The 22,667-nt window shown below is 43.6% G+C and overlaps 2 protein-coding genes across 3 annotated transcripts in view; both read right to left on the bottom strand.

Annotated features, from left to right (window-relative positions):
* SORCS2 (sortilin related VPS10 domain containing receptor 2) overlaps positions 1–22,667 on the bottom strand; it is a 1,190,324-nt gene that overhangs the window by 600,849 nt on the left and 566,808 nt on the right. The window lies entirely within an intron of this gene.
* LOC141088614 (uncharacterized) lies at positions 10,889–12,555 on the bottom strand. The gene is made up of 2 exons (XM_073574757.1): positions 12,090–12,555; positions 10,889–11,987 (listed from the first exon to the last, which is right to left on the bottom strand). Exons 1-2 carry the CDS (start codon positions 12,344–12,346, stop codon positions 11,009–11,011), a joined length of 1,236 nt encoding a protein of 411 aa, XP_073430858.1. The 5' UTR covers positions 12,347–12,555; the 3' UTR covers positions 10,889–11,008.

The following is a 22,667-nucleotide window of genomic DNA, read 5'->3' as shown; positions in this document are numbered from 1 at the left end:
TATTCACCAAACATAAGAACGTGTCTGCATATGACCAATGAAGACATTATTAACTTTACCACTGGTCACAGGCAGAGCTTCCGTGCTGTTTTACCACGTCAAAGTAACATGGCGAGTACGCCCTTACTTACGTAACGCTCACTAATATACAAATTAGGCACACTGAATACAGTTTTATGGTAAAACAATAATGTAACAATTTATTAAGATTACATCAGGATAATGCTAAATTATGGAATGGCAGATATAATATTACCCTGTTTGGTTAATTCATTTCATGTGAATCATGCAATTAATATGAATTATAGTACATAGAGAAATAAGCATCAATACATTACCAAGTATTGTAACATCACTTCTCCACTGGAGGGACCACAGTGTCAGCGAGAAGGAAATACTCTGGTCTTGTCTGTCACGGGGCAGTTGGGACAAAGCAGGAGATGTGGATCCTGGGCCCCTGAACTGTCCCTCAGGCTAAGGGGGTGCCCTGACTCTCCTTAACTTGGGGGTACACTTGAAGGTAGTGAGGCCCAAGTCCCCGACCTGTCCCTATCTCCTGTTTAGCCCTGAGCTAAACCACCAACCCCCTCCCCAGGAGGTGAGACAGGGAATAAAGTGAACTGCACCCAATAACTCAAAAGGAAAATAAAACAGACACCAAGAGGTTAAAGCGACTAAAACCCAAAACTTAGCTTTGCTCTGCTGCAAATGCTCCAAGCAACAGAGTAAGGATCCGATCAGCATCCAGCAGCAACTCCACTGCTCCAGATAAGCTGAACCCCCTCTCCACCAGGTAGGTCCAGTCTTCACCACGGTTGGATAACAAATGAACAATATTACCAACAGTGATTTACTGCACATGACGACCTTTTATAGGAAGGAGGGGGGAGTAGTCATCACCTGTTGGTTAAGTCAAACGTGTAGTAACCGAAGCGGCCACCGGGGGCAAAACCAGCACCAAAACAACTACAGTTGTAGTAAACCCCAGCGGCCACCGTGGCGAAAACCAACACCAAAACAACTACAGTTGTAGTAAACCCCAGCAGCCACCGGGGGAAAAAGGAAAAAGGTTTCTATAAGAATCCACATTCTGCCACGGCTGCAAAAATGAACCGTGACAGTACCCCTCCTTCAATGAGGGGCCTCTGGACCCTCAACACTGCACCTCACCCGAAAAACACCTACAGTGCGGACGCCTAAGTCCACCAGAGTTCACCTCAGCGACCACATGACTCGCACGTTTATGTGAAACGTGGGCAGATGGAAATGGCAATGTATGCTCCGGAGGCACCACAAATCTCCAGAGCGCCGACCTGGGGAACGAGTTGTGTAAGGGCATAATTGGGGGTAACTCCAGCTGGTAAGTCTCCGGGCCGAGGATGGCTGACACCCGATACGGCCCGATCACCCGAGAACTCCAGACCCCAGTAACTCACTTCCCCTGATTTTTTTAGGTGGCCACCCATACATACTCGTTCACACACAGGTCCGGACCTGAACGTTTATTACCATTCATGCGTTTGCCACAAAATGGTGAACTCTTCAAAGGACTGGCAACAGAGGCGTCCCCCTGTGTCGTCATACTCACACCCCCACAATGCTCAGAAGGAGTCACCAATCTCCTCTGACCCCTCCTTCTACGAGGACTCCGACACCCAGGGTTAGCATGTGGTGAGGGTAGAGACTTGACCTTACTCCCTGGCAGCACCTCTGCTGCCCCCACTGGAGAAGGGGCTGGTTGTAGAAAGACGGCAGAGACAGTAGCCCCTGGGCAGCAGCCCTCACACGACTGATCCCAGCTGACTACTTCCCTAGATCGCCAATCTTTGACCGGGTTGTGTTTTTCTAACCAATGGAGGTCTAAAACGATAGGTGATGGCATTCCCCCCAAGACGTAGCATAACAGGGACTCTTCATGCTGAGTCCCTATGTGCAGATGTATATTTTCTACAACTTGTGTCAACCTCCCCTGGCTCAGTGGGACAGAGTCAATGGCCTGGACGCTTAGAGGTTTGGCCAGCGTCCTACACTTCAGGCCATGTGTCTGGACAAAATGAGCGTCCAGCAGATTGACTCCCGCTCCACTGTCCACAAACACCGGTATGCCCTCAGGTACCCCGCCAACCACCACCTCTGCTGACATAGTACACTGAGAGGGCAAAATGGAGGAAATATACACTCCCTGGTCGCCTCCCTCCACACGACCAGGGGGGCGCGGCTCCTTAGATGGTACAAAAGATTTGGCGCACGCTGGGCAGACCCTGAAAACATGACCAGTCTGTCCACAGCTAAAGCATGCCCCCACATCACGACGATCCACAGGCAACACCGCTGGGGAACCAACTCCTCCCACCTGCCTGGGCTCATCCACCTGCACCTGTGAGTCCTCCTCCTCAGCAAAGACCCCAGGAGGCATATTCGCCAAAGCCGCAAAAAACTCGTCCACCAACCGTAGAGATGGTGAATCGGCCGGCAGGGAGAAGGCCTAGGATAGGTGATCACCTTCAAGGAGGGCTATAATGAATCCCACCCGCTATACCTCACTCCCTAATGAACTAGGGCGGAGCCTGAAGTGTAGCTTGCAGGCCTCCTGAAAAAACAAAAAATTCTCTCTCCCTCCAGAAAACCTGTCTGGGAGAGATAACTTGGGCTCTGGTTGAGCCTACATCTGAGCTGAGGCCCCGTACCCCTCCCACTGCTGCAGCTGCTGCTCCACCACACCATGCAGCACCCCACACTCCTCAGTGAGGGTCTGCAGCAATTGGAGACAGGTTTGCATTAGGGCCATGGCTCACCAGGAAAAAATGGGTGGGTAGGTAATAATGTCACGGGGCAGTTGGGACAAAGCAGGAGACGTGGAACCTGGGCCCCTGAACTGTCCCTCAGGCTAAGGGAGTGCCCTGACTCTCTGTAACTTGGGGGTACACTTGAAGGTAGTGAGGCCCAAGTCCCCGACCTGTCCCTATCTCCTGTTTAGCCCTGAGCTAAACCACCAACCCCCTCCCCAGGAGGTGAGACAGGGAATAAAGCGAACTGCACCCAATAACTCACAAAGAAAAATAAAACAGACACCAAGGGGTTAAAGCAACTAAAACCCAAAACTTAGCTTTGCTCTGCTGCAAATGCTCCAAACAACAGAGTAAGGATCCAATCAGCATCCAGTAGCAACTCCACTGCTCCAGATAAGCTGAACCCCCTCTCCACCAGGTAGGTCCAGTCTTCACCACGGTTGGATAACAGATGAACAATATTACCAACAGTGATTTACTGCACATGACGACCTTTTATAGGAAGGAGGGGGGAGTAGTCATCACCTGTTGGTTAATTCAAACGTGTAGTAACCCCAGCAGCCACCGGGGGCAAAACCAGCACCAAAACAACTACAGTTGTAGTAAACTCCAGCGGCCACCGGGGGAAAAAGGAAAAAGGTTTCTATAAGAATCCACATTCTGTCACAGCTCCAAAAATGGACCGTGACATTGTCATCACAGAAACCGTGCGTCCACGATACCTTCTGGAATGTCCCTACCTCGCTGAACCGGGTCCCCTTGTTTATACACAACTCCCACATCCACCCCTATCACATCTGTGCAGTATGTTTAGGCTGAATCATCAGTATCTTGCCATTGCACAATAGGTTGTTTATTACTGATTACAACCCAAGATTTGTTTGCCACTGGCATGTCTTCCAACAATAGCACAATGCTTCAAGGTTGTCTGTCACTGTTCAAAGTTCCCCCATATGTTGCTTGTCACAAAGTTAACTCTTCATGATCACAGCATAATGCTCTAAGATGGTAGCATATGGGCAGCATGACTTCCATAATCACCTATTATGAAAACTGGATACCTATCGTAACCAAGGCACACACTCATACTTGTTTCATTTGTAGCACACATGCTCTGTTCAATGTGTTCCAGCTGGCGTGGTAAATGGTTGCATCACTGATGTGATCGCACTTCAAACCATCCGGATCATCGTGGGACATGGCCATTAATGGATTATCAGCAGAAAGGTGAGTACAACTTTGCTTTTTAATTTTAATGTATGGTGAATAAATGGTTAAAAGAGGGTCAGGGAGTTTTTATTTCAAATAAGGAGTCTGTGGGTTTATTTCAATGTAAGGACCTTACTCTGTCTCTGCCTTTATTTTTAGGTTAGGGAGGGTCAATATCCATGGCCCCTTCCCAGTCTAAGAATACCAGCCCCCAGCTGTCAGGGAACCCACATCATTTTTTTTATTATTATTTTATTAAATTATTTTAAAAGACAGTGTGGGGACCCCTCTATTTTTGATAACCAGCCAATATAAAGCTGACAGCTGCAGCCTGCAGCTGTTGGTTTTGCCTGCGCTGGTTATCAAAAATAGACGAGACCCTATGTATTTTTTGTTGTTGTTTGTTTTTACACAGTGTGTGCCAGCCAATCACAGCCATGTTAATACTTGACATGGCTGTGATTGAGCCAAAAATGCCCACACAGTAAAGCTTATTGATTGGCTGATTTCAACAAGCTTTGCCCAAACAGTAACACGGACCTCCTGAAGAAGCCCATGTTCAGGGTCCGGGCAAGGACACTAGGTGTTCGGCACAGATTCCGAACTACCGTGTGAGTTCACCCATCCCTAATCATGAAGACACATATATCTTAAACATCTTGCAAGAGAGTACCGCAAAATCCTGTTTTTTTTTTCTCAATTGCTATCCTCTTTTATTAGTCATCTCAGCTTACAACGAATCAAGAGGGAAGGTGGGGATGGACACCTGGAACATACCACCGTTATATTTTTAGAATTCCTGAAAATCAGAGGCCTCTCAAAGAACAGTACACATAAGACAGTAATGGTAATGGGCTTGTACAGTTGCAGTGTTTTGGACTTTTGATGTGATGGTGCGTCTCATCTAGGTGCCATTTTTAAAACAAAATCAATTACGTTACATTGATTTCTTCCTAAAATTTAAAGATGTCTTCTAAAAAAGGAAGGGGTGCCAATTGCCAATGAGAATTCCTAAATCTTCTATGCGTGACTATATATGATGCAAAATAACATTACAAATTTTTTCCTGCATTCTAAACCCAAAACATATTTCCCTCCATCTGATAAATGTGACATGTCTGTAGTCTGATTAAACGTAGATTTTTATCATCATTCTTTTCTCATGTAGGCTAAGACCAGCGGGCGCTAATCCAGGATGACTTGTCTGTTGTTTTCCAGTGCTTTGAACTGTACATATACCATCTGGATTTCCCAAACACTGATATAGTTGGATGGAGAAACAAAATATGTTCTTAAAGGGATATTTCAATTTCGTAAAGTGTTTTATCTGGGAGGTGGGGTGTATGCTCCATACAAAATCTCAAAAATTGTCCCCTTCTGGGGTTTTACCTCTTATTTACAGTCCTCTACAAGAGCGTAATAACCATATATCAATAAATTACATATAATAACAATGAGCGGTGTTTAATTTACATGTAATTCATATGCTGAGCCCCTTCCACCATAGACATAAGCCTACTGTGCCTATTGGTAAATTGAACCATGGCAATAAAGATTGGTATAGGAAATAGCAGAATGAGTAAGATTCATGGCTGCTGTGACTACCAGGTCAAGTATACCCGATAACTGTCCTAATTGTATTACAGGGTTATTCCTGTAGGAAAAAAAGAATCACCTATTCAAAGGATAAGTTATAATTTCTAGATCGGTGGGAATCTGACTTCTAAGATCCGATAAACTAATTAGAACAGGGCACTTCTATTCCTGTTTAGAGTGAAGCGACAGAGTGTGACTGCCGCTCTATTAAATCTATAATGGTTTGCCAGGACTTTCTGCTTTTTATGGCAGTCTCATATGAAATGGAGATTTCTAGCAGAGGTCGCGCATGCGCGCAGCCCCTCAATTCTCAGGAGTTGGACCCCCCAGCAGTCTAGAAGTTATCACTCATCATCAACTGTGGATAGGTGACTGCTTCTTCGTACTGGAATACCCCTTTAAAACAATAGCTCTTCTCTAATCTTACAGCTATTTTCAGCCTGGATGCTTCCTCTATTAGGATGAATGGAAATATAGATGACATTTTACCTTTACCTGTCATGTGAACCTTTATACAACCCAAAGATGGTAACTCTAGCATGTACTGTATACAAGTACAAGAAGAGAGTTTTCAAACAGGATCTGTCATCAGATTTCATAATTAAAGCTTTATACCTTATCAGATAAAACTCTTATACCTGATGAGGCTAGGAAACTTATTTTGAAAATCCATTTTAGGATGGCCGTATAGTCCTTTTGTAAGAATTTTCCTGCCTGATATTAAAATGAGCCCTAACTGGATTTATTTTATTATTAGGATTATACAGGTATTCTGACATGAGTTTCCAAAGTAAATACACCAGCCTCACTGGGTCTAAGAGATATTTTCAATAATATACGCTTATTATATATGCTTATCCAAGAGATGCATTATTACTTAATGGTGAAACTACCATTTAAAGGGAATCTGTCAACAGATTTTTTTTTCACCCAATCTGAGAGCAGCATATTGTAGGGGCAGAGACCCTGATTCCAGCGATGTGTCGCTTACTGGGCTGCTTGGTGTAGATTTGATAAAATCACTGTTAGAGATTATCATTAGAGGACTAGTAATCCCACTGCTAGGTAGTCCAGCCACGCCCCCACAACTGAATGGCACAGTGTACACAGAACGCTGCCAATCAGTGGTGTGGGCGGGGTTATACACAGCTCAGCATTCGGAGAACTGGAGGACTTAGAACAGAGAAAACTGATTGTATCACAACTGCAGCAAACAGCCCAGTAAGTGATACATCGTTGGAATCGGGGTTTCTGCCCCAGATGCTGCTGCTCTCAGATGAGGGAGCAAAAACCTGGTAACACAGTCCCTTTAATTCGCTGTGGTGTAATGATAATAACCCAAATTTTCTGGAAAATCATTCACTCGCCATATCAGAATCAAATTTAAGCAACCCCATTACTGAGCCGCTCCCGTGTCATTATGTAACTTATACTCTTTGTATTACATTGGAGCCAGTTGTGTGTCAGATGGAGCTAGACTGGAATTTTCTGCTGTTATTAGATGGTATATAATTTTACAGGCAGTAAAATATCACTTAACCTCTGGACCCGCACTCGTGTTCATGCTCTCACTTCCCAGCCGCTTTTCTGCTACTGGCAACAAACAGTTTTCCTGCTAAATGAGGTCAAACTGGCGGTAGAATTCTCTAATATCAGATAACTGTTATCCAGACAGGGAGCCCATATATTGGCAATAATCGTGTGTTCACCTAAAGGCTTCATTTTGCTTCATCACTTACTCTTACAAAAGTCATGTACTGGCTGATACTGCTTTGTAGTAAGGACACTGTTGGCGTAGCTTGCGTGCGACGTCACATTGTGGCCTCTACAGCTTGTTATTATTTCTAAGAAGTCCATAATTCCTGAAAACGGATCTACCGATCTCCAATCACCGGACTGAGAAGCAGAAAAACAGAATCCATCATCTAAAAGCAGAACTGTCAATCACACAAAAGCTCCGCCCACATTCAGCTGCTCAGCCGTGTAAGCCGTGAGGACATCGTAGAATTGATCGCTCCTGGTTTTTTTTAAATTTTTCTTTCTTTTTTTTATTTTTGCTCTTTTAAGTAAAACGTAGGGATGACCACAGACAGCAGAGACCCCCTAAGCAAGTACAGAACAGAATACCAGCCCATCTTTCTCTAATAGAAATTCAGAAAAGATACCAGAAGTTAAAAGCCATAAAGTGAACGAACTTCATTGTGACACATCATGAATAAAAACTATGTTAAAAGAAGATACATTCCAATAACTGCCATCCTGGTCTATACGTCCAAAACACGCAGGGTATGAGTATCCAAAACGGTAAATAGCATAAAGCCCACAATGATATCAAGGAAAATGGATCCAGTAAGTATGAGGGTATATATAGGCTGCATACATATATATCCACAGTGGAAAGACATGGAATCCTCCTATATATGATTGAATCCAGAAAATGAACTCTAGGGTTATAAAGCACAGTTGCTAAACGTGAATACCACCATAAGTTTTGCAAATACAGGTACTAAATATAACGTCAGGGCAGGTAAAACCATACCAAACTGATATTTCCCAGCATCAACATACATAAATAGTTAATCTAACATATGCCCAGGTCAATATCGCCATGTTGCTGCAGGGAACGAGGGTAAGGCTGGAGTCACACTAACCTGCGCAAAATACGCTCCGTATTTTACATGCGTAATACGGATCAATGACCACTAAATAGTGGTCCGTAGGTCATCCGTAAGCAAGGTGAGGTCGCGTATTTTGCGCATGTGTGTCTCCGTATGCATTCCGTATGCAATCCGTATGGCGAGATTTTCTCGCAGCCTTGCAAAATGGACATTTAACGGTTTTGAGGCCTGCAAACAATTTAAATCATTAGCCTGCACCCTATTTAGACACTCAGAAACAGGTGGCTGCCTACATTCTGTACATTTCTCACCTTGCTTTCACGAGGTGTGTTGGTGTTCTTTGTGCAGCATGGCAGAGGGTCTGACATTCAATACAACCGAGCAGGTTCTCTTTACCTGGCTTTTGTCACGGCGCTTTGGCCAACCATATCCTGTGATAGTGGATCTGCGGAGGAGGAGACGCATGTGGGTACATCCACTTTTGAGGCAACGACTCACAAGAGGGCATTTTCACCGCCTCTATTCGTCTCTGCGGGAGCATCCGGACAAATTTTACCAGTACTGTCGAATGAGCATTTCCACATTTGATCTCCTCTTGGAGACAGTGCGCCCTGGGATCACATTTCAGGACACTAGGATGCGCAAAGCCATATCTGCAGAGGAGCGACTTCTACTCACCATACGGTATGTACTCCACAACCACATTCTCTATGTTCATAATGTGTGTGTTAATTTATGTTTTTTGGCCATCTTGGACAATGTTTAATACCCTCATCTTACTCAAAATATGTTTCACCTGACACAGCAGAATGTTACATCTAATATGTCCTGCATATCACTTAGTCATTGTGCCACCAAATATGTGTGTGTTGTTATCTCTCATTTCCTACCAAGTTTGGTCGGCATGTAACTGATTTATTTTTACTTTAGCCATTCTAACCTGTACTATTTCTGTTGTTCTACAGCTTCCTGTCCACTGGCCTGTCTTATGCCGCCCTCCACCATGAGTTTCTCATTGGAAAGTCCACCATTTCAGGCATAGTGAGGTCTACATGTGCACAAATCTGGACAAGACTCCATCAGGTGGTCCTACCCGAGCCCAGGATGGAAGACTGGTTAAGGATTTCAAGGGACTTTGAGGAGGACTGCCAGTTTCCAAATTGTATTGGGGCCCTGGATGGCAAACATATCAGGGTGCGTAAGCCGCCGAACTCAGGGTCCCAATTCTTCAATTATAAGCAATACTTTTCTGTTGTATTGTTGGCTCTGGTAGACCCTCAATACAAGTTTATAATTGTTGACATTGGGGCCTATGGAAGGACGGGAGACTCTAGAGTCTTCAATACTTCCATAATGGGTCGGCGGCTACGCACCAACCAGTTGGATCTACCACCACCACGCCAGCTACCAGGCTCCCCCGAACAATCAGTCCCTTATGTCCTTGTGGCAGATGAGGCCTTTCAGTTATCACGTAATGTCATGAGGCCATATCCCCGGCGCAACCTTGACCACAGGCGCAGAATTTTTAACTTGCGCCTATCACGTGCTAGGCGACTGGTGGAGTGTTCCTTTGGGATTCTTTGTTCCAAATGGCGGGTACTCCAGTCTGCCATTCAGTTGAGTGAGCAAAATGTGAATGAAGTTGTGAAAGCCTGTGTTGTTCTGCATAACTTCACCAGGATACATGATTGTTCCTCCTCTGATGGTGTTGTGCGTAGGCCGGACAATGTGCGCAGGGTGAGACCACCTATCATCCCTCAACGTAGACCGCTCTCTGGCCTCAAAGTGCGTGATATATTCACCAATTACTTTATCTCACCTGAGGGGGCTACTTCTTGGCAAGAGAATGCTGTGTCTATGTTCTAATTTTTTTTTGGTCAAAGTGTGTCTAAATATATATTACTCAAGCCTTTTTATGATTCTATGAGTGTTTCTTTGCATTGGTTGGTGTCTGTTAGTATGTTGTGAGGGATAGTGAGAAATCACACAGAGACGTTAACTAGAGTAGACAAATTTTTAGTTTTGCCTTTTTTTTGGGGGGGTTTTGCTTAAAGACAAACATAATTTTGCCATAACACAAATTTGGCAATGGCCAAAATGCCCCTTTGGGCCTTCTTTAACTTGGTGTAACATTAACATTACAGAAAAAAACTGCAACAAACATTATGCAATAACAACATTGCTGCATGACTACATTAACCTTGATTAGGCAACAAAGGGTGAGCTCCATCACCTAAATAAAGTCAATAAGATAACACTCACATTTCCTCATAAAGTTTTCCAATCATAGAAAGCTTCCACCATGACAGGCAAGGCTACCTCACATCTTTCACACAGATATTACCTGTCTGTAGAACAGACAATATTTAAGCATGCTATACTGGAAAGGATGAAAATACAAAACTCACTTGTTAAGACATAGAGAGAGCGTGATATTGTGAATGCTGGTCGCCTCAAATTGGTTTACTAGAGAATGCTAATAACAAAGTTGACTACTTAACTAAAGGCAAGCACGCCTTTCCTATGCATTAACAAGTGATTAGTGTATTTTCATCCTTTCAGGTAACAGTATAGCGCATTTAAATATTCTCTTTTATACACACACATGTAATATCTGTGTGAAAGGCGTGAGGTAGCGTTGCCTGTCATGATGGATTGTTTCATATGTTTGGAAAACATTGTTTACAAATGTGAGTGTTAAATTATGTTCTAAATGTTGGTGAAGGAGAACACCTGTTTTTTTGTCTAGATTAGAAGCACCAGTTACCTGTTACTGGACATCTCCAAACTTTTGATTCATAAATCCTCATATGTAGAGGAAGGGGAACGGGGAGGAACAGCCTGTGGGTGCTGCTGGACATTGTGGCCAACATCGCCCTGTGTGGGGCCATACTGTTGCCCATGATGCTGTAGTTGTCCAGCCTCCTGGGCCTGTTGGTGATACTGGCCAGAGTAATAATGATGATGGTGAGGGGCTTCTAGTTGGCTATGGTAGGCCCGTGGCTCATACCCACCAAGATAGCCAGATCGTCCCCAACCAGGTTGGGACCAGCCTCCAACACTGGGTGGGTACAAGTGGCCATATTGGTGGGGTTGGCTTGAGGAAGACATTTGGGGCTGCGGAATAGAAGGATGGGTAGGGGGAGGAAGGGGTTGAGGTGTTGGCCCACGTATTAGGGGCTGTTCAGACCCTGCTTGAGCAAGCATATGTGTGGATGGTCTCATGCGCATTAAATTTCTTGGTGAGAGCTGCCACCTCTCCAGAAATTCAAACACCTCATATGGGGTATTGGGGGGGGTGCTTGCATCAAGCAGGATCTGAATACACCCCCTAATACGGAGCCTGACCTCATGGGTAAGGGCACGGAGATAAAGGGTGAGGCTACGTGCATAGGCCTCCTCACCATCATCTGTAGTGACTCTGGACAAGTAATTCAGCACCCCTGTGTCCACATTGGTCCTGCTCTCTTGAATGGTGACCTGGCGCCTTCTTCTTATTCGCCGTGTTGCTAGAGCAGCCTGTGGGGAGGGCCTGATCTGGGCAGTTGGGCTGCTGCTCAAGTTGCCCATCTCTTCCAGGATGGGTGAGGTTGCAGCTGCAGACCGTCCTGGTGGTGTGTTGTGTCGGGCAGCCATTGTGTGGTCTTGTGATGCCTCCTCTTCAGACATCCTTCTTGTAGGGGGAGAAGATGGGCCAGCCACCTCATCCCCAACAGGATCAATAACGGGCTCTGCCTCTGAGGCTGTTCCTCGATCCGTAAGGTTGGATTGAGTTCTGTTATGAAATAGAACAGAGGCAAAAATACATCAATATTTTTGTCCCTGTAAAGTATTTGTGTAATGTTTTTGTGTCATGTGGTGTGAGGTATGTACTTACGGTCTCAGAGCAAGAATTGGGGCGAGGAAGTTCAGCCGGTCATAATATATATATTTCCGCTTGACATGGCCAGCATCCCCACTCCTGGACCGCTGCTGGCGTTCCCGGCGGTACTGGTCCCGGATGCTTCTCCACCGTTTCATCACATCTTCCACTGCAATGTGACAGGAAAGATTGTCAAAATCACATATTTGAGAGGTCACATTTTCAAACAGTAGTCTAGGCATGGGGCCTTCTGGGGTGTGCGTTCTACCCATGGTGGCATATGTAATTGGGCCGATACACAGGGTCTCATTAGCTCCCCTGAAACTAATTTTTGTGGCTAGGAGGATGAGGAGCTTGTGGCCTAACCCCTAATTATGGCTGTGTGAAGCCACGTGTCACATCCTAATGTAATGGCCTCATGAGGCTAAAAGTACATGCCCAGGAAGGGGGGGGGGCTGATTGTAGAGTCATTTTATAGCGCGCGCTAAGGTTAATTATATTTTGATGGTTGCACTTACGAATTTTCTGCTGCTCATCACGTGGTCTGTCACCAAAGTCATGGTACATCTAGCGACAGATGCGCCTCCATGACGCCTCCTTTCTTGTGCGGTTCGCATAGTTTGCGTCGCGTGGGTCCCATATTTCTGGATGCTCCTGCACCAGCACAATGAGGAGCTCTACATTAATATATGTGGACGCCATGCTGCTGCTGTACTCCGTGGAGGCTGACTTCCTGGATGTCTGGAGCGCTTTTTGAGCTCATTTGCATGTCTACGCTTCCTGATGATGGATTGGCCCATTTCCTGTTCACCAGCCAAAAGACCTGCATATTGCTCACAGGTCACACGTGTGTTCAGTGTGTAATCCGTATTTTTTGCGCACCAATAGACTTGCATTGGCGCACTACGGGCGTAGTACGCTGACAATCGCAGCATGCTGCGAGTGGCACGGAGCGGAGGATACGGAGGAGAAATATACGCCTGGTGCGAGTGACCCCATAGAGAATCATTGGTCCGTGTCTAATGCGTGCTTTTTGCGCCTCTCACGCACCCGTATTCCTCGCCAGTGTGACTCCGGCCTTAATTTAAAGTGCATGTGCAAATCTACAAACACAAATCCCCGTTAGTCTTCCTCCATGGCATAAATCAAGGGCATAAATGAAATAGAAAGTGCAAACAGTGCAAGGAGGCTTAATAGGAAATGGACATATGACCTGAGTGAGGCAGTGCAGCTCCCCGACGCACGTTTCGCGTTAGCTTTATCCCCTGGGATATAATGTTAAAATGAGCTCTCTGACGGACTCTCAGTTAACTCCTTTTTCAGCCAGGACTAGACATTGTAATCCAAAGCTACAGAAAGAAAATGGTGTAACATTTTTATATAAAACCCAATTACAAAAATGATTCTTAACTCAACAAACACGCAATTAACAAAAAAAAAAAATCCTAAAAGTGGATAACCCCTTAAATGAACATTAACCAACGTATGTAAAAGCCTTTGAAAAATAAAATTGTAGGTATATATTTTGCAACTTTGATCATTTTAAGTGGCATTTAATGCATCAAAAATAGGAAATAACAGATCTACGTTCCATTGTGGTGACATTCAGCATTCTTATTTCGTGAGTTTAAGCAATTTAATGGAACAGTAGGGAAAGGACATTTATTAATATTGTCAATCCAAGTAAAATTATTGTTATTTCTATAGATGATTTTTGTACTGGATATATATATATATATATATATATATATATATATGGTCCGGTATCTTCACCCATTACTGTGCATTCAGTGCGATGTTTTGGTGGAACAGAACAAAGCATACAGTAATTATATACTAATTGGCTGTTCTTTAACTCACCACTTTGTACTGACGGCTTTACTTTTAATCTGTTCCCTTGAGTGAGATTTCCTTTATTCTAAATATTCAATCATAAAGATAGTATCTCTAAAAATTGCATTATGACCTTCTCTGAAATATTCTGGCAAGTCATATAGATTTAAGTCAGGAAACTAGTGCAATCAAATATTTAGTCTTAGTTTAGCCTAGCTAAAGTCCTTAATAAAACAATAATCAACAGAGCAGAATTCCTCATTCACAACATCTAACAGACTGGCTATGCAGTGACTGGAGGATTTAAATCATGTAATACTTCATTCAGCCTGCGGAGGTGCTGCACAGGAAGTAAACACTAAAAAAAGGTTTTATAGCCTACATTAACATAACCTTCTTTAACCTTTTAGAGATGTTACAATTGTTTCATGATGGTATCTCTTTGTTTTAGAGCTGCACCTCTTAGGCCTGTTTCACACTTCCGTTTTTGACCATCAGTCAAAATCCGCCGTTTTTGCAAAAAAAGGATCTGCCATTTTTTTTGGCGGATCCGTTTTTTTCCCCATTGATTTGCATTACCGGTGGAACTTGACGGATGGCCATCGGTTGGATCCGTTTTTTTGCGGATCCGTCAATTTTTTTTCGTCCGCCGAGATGCCTGGACGGACTATGTAACGTTTTTTCTACTGCAGGATCCGCATTTTTATAGAGCGCATGCCCGGAGGAATGAAGTCAGGAGGAAATTTAACCCTGAAATCATTTCTGGCGGACAGAGAAAAAAAAATTCTCTCTCTCTCTCTCCTTCCAGGGCAGCGGTTCCTTTAAAATTCTTCATTCGGCGGATCCATCAAAAAAACGGATCCCGTGGCATCCGTTCACATCAGTTAGGAACGGATCCGCTTTCCGCCTTTTTGGTGGATTTTAACTGACACAAAAAACTGAAGTGTGAAACAGGCCTTACAAATAATAAAAATTGAGCCTAATTATTAGAATATATTGACACTTTTACCTGTATCTAAACTATGCCACACAGTCAGAAAAGGATTGGCAAATACAGTCTGAATCTACATCAAATGGGTTTGTCCAGAATCAGAACCATGGATATGCTTTTATCCTGTACAGTGCCACTAGTGTCAATGGCTAGGTTTGGTATTGCAGCTTGATTTTCCATGCATAAGAGAGATTTTTGCTTTATAAAAAAAAGAAAAAAAAATTAGAGCTTTTCTTGATACATGGAAACCCCTTTGCATTAAAAGCTTATTGAAAACCTTAGACATTTACAGGGGGTAAGGAAAGTATTCAGACCCCTTCAAATTTTTCACTGTTTGTTTCATTGCAGCCAGTTGGTAAATTTAAAAAAGTTCATTTTGTTCTCATTAATGTACACTCTGCACCACATCTTGACTGAAAAAAAACAGAAATGTAGAAATTTTTGCAAATTTATTAAAAAGAAAAACTGAAATATCACATGTTCATAAGTATTCAGACCCTTTGCTCAGACACTCATACTTAAGTCACATGCTGTCCATTTCCTTGTGATCCGCCTTGAGATGGTTCTACTCCTTCATTGGAGTCCAGCTGTGTTTCATTAAACTGATAGGACCTGATTTGTAAGGGCACACACCTGTCTATATAAGACCTCACAGCTCACAGTGCATGTCTGACCAAATGAGAATCATGAGGTCAAAGGAACTGGCAAAGGAGCTCAGAGACAGAATTGTGGCATGGCACAGATCTGGCCAAGGTTACAAAAGAATTTCTGTAGTACTCAAGGTTCCTAAGAGCACAGTGGCCTCCATAATCCTAAAATTGTAGAAGTTTGTGACCACCAAACTTCCTAGACCTGGCCATCCAGCCAAACTGAGCAATCATGGGAGAAGAGCCTTGGTGAGAGAGGTAAAGACGAACCCCAAGATCACTGTGGCTGAGCTCCACAGATGCAGTAGGGAGTTGGGAGAAAGTTCCACAAAGTCACCTATCACTGCAGCTCTCCACCAGTCGGGTCTTTATGGCAGAGTGGCCGGACGGAAGCCTCCCCTCAATGCCAGACATATGAAAGCCCACATAGAGTTTGCTAAAAGAAACCTCATGAAGGACTCCCAGACTATGAGAAATAAGATTCTCTGGTCTGATGAGACGAAGATAGAACTTTTTGGTGATAATTCTAAGCGGTATGTGTGGAGAAAACCAGGCACTGCTCATCATCTGCCCAATACAATGCCAACAGTAAAACATGGTGGTGGCAGCATCATGCTATGGGGGTGTTTTTCAGCTGCAGGGACAGGATGACTGGTTGCAATTGAAGAAAACATGAATGTGGCCAAGTACAGAGGTATCCTGGATGAAAACCTCTTCCAGAGTGCTCTGGACCTCAGACTTGGCTGAAGGTTCACCTTTCAACAAGACAATGACCTTTAAGTCTCCTCACCTCGACATGCTTAGCATGTCATTCTCCGCAAGGAGAAATGATACTTCTTGGATATCGGTCAGACGCCTCTCTCACAGCCAAACCAGATCTCCCACTTTGCACTGATGAGGGGCAGTACCCCGAAACACAGTGTCTGCAAATGGAGATTCTGACTTGTCTTTTATCCTAAGTCATGTAACTAGGCTCGTTAAAGGGTCAACTGTTGTGAGTTCATTTTTCCCTTCACCATTGAGGTCTGAGGAACTCCCTCCTCTGGTGAAGGAAGGTAGTGAGGCTGATTACCAAACACACGAGCAGCTAGATGATGACTGGGTGGCTGGAATTGAGGACTGGATATAAGGCTGCCGACGCCCCTCTTCCTGGCTGGTGATTTTCCTGCTGGATGCTTGGAGACCAGTCTGATTCCTGCATCTCAAAGCTAAGTTCTTCTGCTCTGCCTTGTACTCTTCAGTTTGGTTTTTGTTTTGCCTTGTTTTTTGGGAGTTCTGCCATCCCCGGCCGGGGGTGAGCTGAACTACATTTTTGTCTCTGATCTGTTGATATTTTGCTCTGTCTTCAGAATATACCTGAGTTCTGATATAGCCTTTTGAAGCCTAGCGACTTCAGGGCCTGTTTTTCCTATCAGTCGGTTGGCTCATTTTGATAGGGTTTTTGCGGATGGCAGACAGCAGCTTTCCTATCCTGTCCTATGTAGTTAGCTTGGGCCCCATCATTTGCTCAAATTATCTTTCTATTTGTGTTAGTGTTTTCATCTTGCTTCACCGTCATTATATGTTGGGGGCTGCCTTTTGCTTTGGGGTCTGCTCTGGGGCAGTTTAGTTTTTCCCCTTTCTGTCTTTAGGCTATATAGTTCTCCGGCTGTGATCGAGGGGTCTAGGGCACCGTAGAAACCCCCCACGGCTACTGCTAGTTGTTGTGGATAGGTTCAGGGGTCTGCAATCCGATAGCTGCCAACTTCTCTGGTTTTTCTGGACTTAGCTGGTATTTTGTTTTTTCCTCCTTCGGTGACTCATCATAACAGTCAACATTGACTTTTAGGATTGCTACCTCCAATAGGTGGCACAAGAATTCTAGTCCTCTTCCTCTCTGAAGAGACAATTTGCATAATTAGCACATTTCCCAGAGGAGCATTGCGGCTTTAAGTCTCCTCACCTCGACATGCTTAGCATGTCATTCTCCGCAAGGCGAAATGATACTTCTTGGATAATGACCCTAAGCACACAGCTAAAATAACAAAGGAGTGGCTTTAGAACAACTCTGTGACCATTCTTGACTGGCCCAGCCTAGCTCAAAAGGTGCTTCTACTCAATACTGAGCAAAGGGTCTGAATACTTATGGCCATGTGATATTTCAGCTTTTCTTTTTTAAAAAATTTGCAAAAATTTCTACATTTCAGTTTTTTCCAGTCAAGATGGGGTGCAGAGTGTACATTAGTGAGAAAAAAATTAACTTTTTTAAATTTACCAAATGGCTGCAATGAAACAAAGAGTGAAAAATTTAAAGGGGTCTGAATACTTTCCGTACCTACTGTATTTAAATACATTCATTTAAAAGAAAAAAGAGCGGAAAATGTATGAATTCCTTAAGTTCCTCCCTTAAAGGGAATCTGTCACCCTTTTTTGCCCTATCAGCTGCCGGCACAGACATCGGGGGCTTATCTACATTTTATAATGCTCTAGATAAGCCCCCGATGTAACCTGAAAGATAAGAAAAACACGTTAGATTATACTCACCGGAGAGGGCGATCCGGTCCGATGCCTCCCATCTTCATGCGATGCCGTCCTCTTCCCTTCCTGTAGTTGCTCCGCTGTAGGCGCGCTGCTGCCCTGCTGAGGGCAGAGCAGAATACTGCAGTGCACAGGAACCAGACCTCTCCCGACGCCTGCGCATTGCAGGACTCTGCTCTGCCCTCAACAGGGCAGAGCAGTGCGCCTGCGTCGGAGCTAATACAGGAAGGGAAGAAGAGGACGGCATCGTATGAAGGTGGGAGGAGCCGGACCGGACCGCAACACCCATCGGAACGGATCGCCCCCCCCCCCGGTGAGTATAATCTAACGTGTTTTTCTTATCTTTCAGGTTACATCGGGGCTTATCTACAGCATTACAGAATGCTGTAGATAAGCCCCTGATGTCAATGCCGGCAGCTGATAGGGAAAAAAAAGGGTGACAGATTCCCTTTAAACGGAATATGCCAGCAGATTTTTGCATCTGAGAGCAGCATGATGAAGGGACTGAGACACTGATTCCAGTGTTGTGTCACTTGCTGGTCTTCTTGTTGGTATTTTGATTCAATCACAGTTTTCTCTGCTGCAGATCTAGCAGAGCTCGGAATGCTGAACTATGTATAACCCCGCCCACACCACTGATTGGCAGCTTTCTGTGTATAACCCCGCCCACATCACTGATTGCCTGCTTTCTTTAAGGAGACACGAGACACCTAGTCCTATTTGTAATAGACTGCTGGAGAAACATGCAGAAAATCCTGCAGAGTGGAACATTTTTAACTTGTGTTTGCGTATATTATTTACAGGCGTCGTGTTCTTTTACATGACAAAATCACAAAGCATCAAGTTCACCAAGACTCATTTACAACTATTCAGAAGTATCAATGTGACACTGACGTACTTTAGTGGAAATAGACTTGTTTTCTTTTTTTTTTTGTATAAATAGACTGATGGATTCATAGTACAAAGTGGATGTGATTGTTATGCTGCAAAGCGTGTCTGTCAGATGACATTGACAGACTTAATCTGGAAAGTGCAGATCGAGCACATGAGAGCGGCCGGCCTCACTGCATCATTCTGACTGGCAACGCACAATTATTTAGTTCGGATAAAGGAGTTTTATAAGGTTTCTCCAATTCTATAAAGACTCTTCTCAAAAAATAGAAATAATAGAAAAAGGCATTGTATTTAGAATATCCGTATTTGCTGAATGTGTTTAGGAATATCAAACCTTAAAGGGGAAGTCTGAAACACAAATTCATTTTCATCCTATTTATTGCCATAAACTAATCTATTTTCTCATATACTTTAAATAGTCCCCACCCTTCCATAACTGCTTTTTTTACTCCTTTCTTTCTGATGATGCTTTGTTTGAGAATCCCAGTGTATGCTGAGACACTCAAGACTCAAATGAAGCGTCTTTGGGGGGGGAGACGTGTCATCAGTGAGTTTCAGGGCCTGGGCTAGTCCCTGCTCTACTAAGCATGTGTCGATTGCTAATTCCAACATATGGATTTTCTGCATGTTTCTCAGTAGATTCTTGTCACTGTGCAATATGCACAGTGACCGTGTGCTCTCTCGCCAGCTCTCATCAGGAATAATAAACTAGGAACAGAGCCCACTGTCAGTGAACATTGTTAGAAGAATGCCCGGTGTGCAGACACCAGTGCCACCGCAGCAAGAGACGTCACTTGCACTTGTGTCTGAATGCCGGGTGTTCTTACAATGCGCACTGACAGTGTGCTCTCCTGCTGACTTGTTACCGCTTAGAGCCAAAGAGAGAGTGCACTGTCACTGTGCACTGAGAAGAACAGTGTGCAATGACAAGAATCCACTTGAACTGACACATGCTCAGTAGAGCAGGGACTAGCCCCACTCCTGAAACGGGGGTCGCTGATGATGCTTCATTTTAAGGAGAGAGCAGAGGCTGTGACAGTAACCGCAGCCTTTGCCCCCTGATGACGCTTTGTTTGAGTATCCCAGCATGCACTGGGATTATGAAACGAAGCATCACCAAAAAAGAAGCAAGAAAAAATAAAGCAGTTAGTGTAGTGAAGAAATGGTAGGGAATTATTACATGAAGTATATTAGAACATAGATTAGATTATGACATTAAGTAGATATGGATTTAGGATGAAAATTAATGTGTTTTGGACCGAGCCCTTTAAAAAGTAGCTATTTTTCTCTTCTCTCTCACTCTTGTTTTTTTTTCTGAACTTAGATTAGCTGTTTTGAACAGTTTGTAGATATTGTCCAAGCATGAGGGGGAGAGCAGAGAAGATGACACCTGTTTATGATTATTTTTATAGACAAGATGTTCAAATTAGCTTCTTCAGGTGCAGGAACTAGGCAGTAGAAACAGCCAGTCACGACTTGTCGGGTATTCCGGGACCAGGGGCTCCTTCCCTGTCCCTATCATTAGGGCCGCCCAAGCCTGTCCTGTCCCTGGATTACTTCTGATGGTGAATGCACCTGGGCCACATTCCTTCCCTTAGCTCCTGAATCTGCCCTCAGTCTGTACCCTTTCCCTACATAGGGAAGATGGGAGTAGTAGTGTAGTGTACCATAAAACACCAACCAGACTAACAAGGTAATACAAAAAGGGATAAAGGAAAATACCAATCATACAAATATACTCACACAAACAAAGGTATACACCTGGGAGTGGAGGATGGGGAAACCCAAAGTAGGGGAAGGGGATTAGCAAACAACCAAAACCTAGCAACAGTCTCAGATAAATCCACCATATGCCTTCTCAAACAACAACAACAAACCACCATCTCCTAAACCATGCAGCATTAAGCTAACTCTGGCAATGAGTGCTTTCCAGGATCCAGAATATATAGAAGATGGGAGGGGCTAACAGTGAACAGCTGAGAGCCTTAATGCAGGAAAGCTTCTGGAAGCTCTCAACAGAGCAGATTAATCCCTGCGCTGCTAAAAGAAACCTGCACCATTTAATATGAAAGTGAAGTGCTTCTAATCAGTGCAGGAGTAGGAGAAATCAGACGCTGCGGTCATCTGGCTCCACTCTGTCGTGGTAAACTTGTGACACAGCCCTTTCAGAATGGAGTTTGGGAGAAAATGAAGCAAAATAAGGTAATGGAATATATACAAAAATGACTGTCAATCAATGAGTAGGCCTGCTCACTGGAATCCTAAACTCAAATTAAACAGGAATTTCAGTAAATAAAATACAATACTGAGTTCTAAATATGGAAATTCTAGTTACTCTACTTCCCCACTAGAGGGAGCTTATGAGCTTACGGCATACTTCACACTATGCAATTAATATATAGCAAACTTCCCCTTGGGGCGGTTGAAGGCAGCCAGAATTTAATCATTTATGACTACGCAGGGGATTTTTGGCTCCGTATCAAAGAAATCTAGCATTGGCTATTAAAAAATGACATTTTCATATTAATAAGTACATCATTAAGTGGGAATATTCAGTTTAGGTTTTTCAACCTCAATAAAAAGTCTAGTACATATTCAAGTTACTTTGCGCTGAAAAGTTCTTACATGAGAAGCCATAATACATCAAGCATCATATCTAGACGATTATTATATAACTCTGAACCATAAATAAATTTTTTTTTTTCACCAAATGATTTTATTTATATGCGAGACTGAAATGAAAACTTCTCTTTTCGCCTTTCTAATGAAACGTGATTTTAATTGGCACAGATGGATTTATTTGGACTTTGCTATAAACTGAAATTGCAATTTGTTTCCATAGTGATTTCCATGTACCAGTTTTTTTTTTTTAATTAGAATTGATTTAATGAAATATGTATTAAAACTCTAACACTCTCTAAACTTTGAGTCGCTACATACAAATGGCAATAAAAGTTATATTTCAACTTTTGCCATTATTTTTGCTAGACTGATTACCTTAAAATGGTGTTTGTCATCAGATTTCACAATATGAACTGCATGCAGAAGTAAATAGATTTCTTAGACCAGGTGATGCTGGTGTACTTACTTTGAAAATCTAACTCAAAATGGTTATATAGTCCTTAGATTTAACTGAGCATTTTTTGAGTCCGGCTATAGCATGTGAGACCTCATAAGTTGAAGTGTATTCAGTCTTTGTCCACCCACCCAGCCTGACTGTCAGCAGCAGCTTATACTGAGCAATGTGAGATTTCAGCAGCAGCAGGGAGGAGGGGCACTGAGGAGCTGTCAATCAGGCTAGGTGGGCAGAGATTGAGTTCAACATTGAAAAAGGATTATAGAGCCATTCAGATTTATATTTTCAAAGTAAGTTCACCAGCATCACCAAGTTGGTTTGTTATTGGCTGTTTGTATACTGGAATCTGGTGACACAGCTTTTAAATAGGGTGGTGGTCTTGATCAATTGTATCAGTGCATTGGAGGAGCTGCATGCAGTGGTACTTTTCAAGGGGACAACCAAAGATAAAAATGAGGGACCATACTGAACGACGACTGGTTTTACATTTGCGTCTGTGCGCGCAGCGTTTGCTCCTCATAGATCCGCATGCATCATTTTTCCCTATCTTTAACATGGTGTATGCAGGGACATGCGTTTGCATGAAAATGCGTACGCATGCGTCATTTCGCGGTGTGCCGCGGTGTCCGGCGAAC

Source organism: Dendrobates tinctorius, unplaced genomic scaffold (assembly GCF_039654945.1).
Source record: "Dendrobates tinctorius isolate UK_male_01 unplaced genomic scaffold, ASM3965494v1 ptg000039l, whole genome shotgun sequence".
Classification (NCBI taxonomy): domain Eukaryota; kingdom Metazoa; phylum Chordata; class Amphibia; order Anura; family Dendrobatidae; genus Dendrobates; species Dendrobates tinctorius.
Note: the sequence above shows the minus strand (reverse complement) of the source record. Positions and strands in the feature narration are given on the sequence as shown.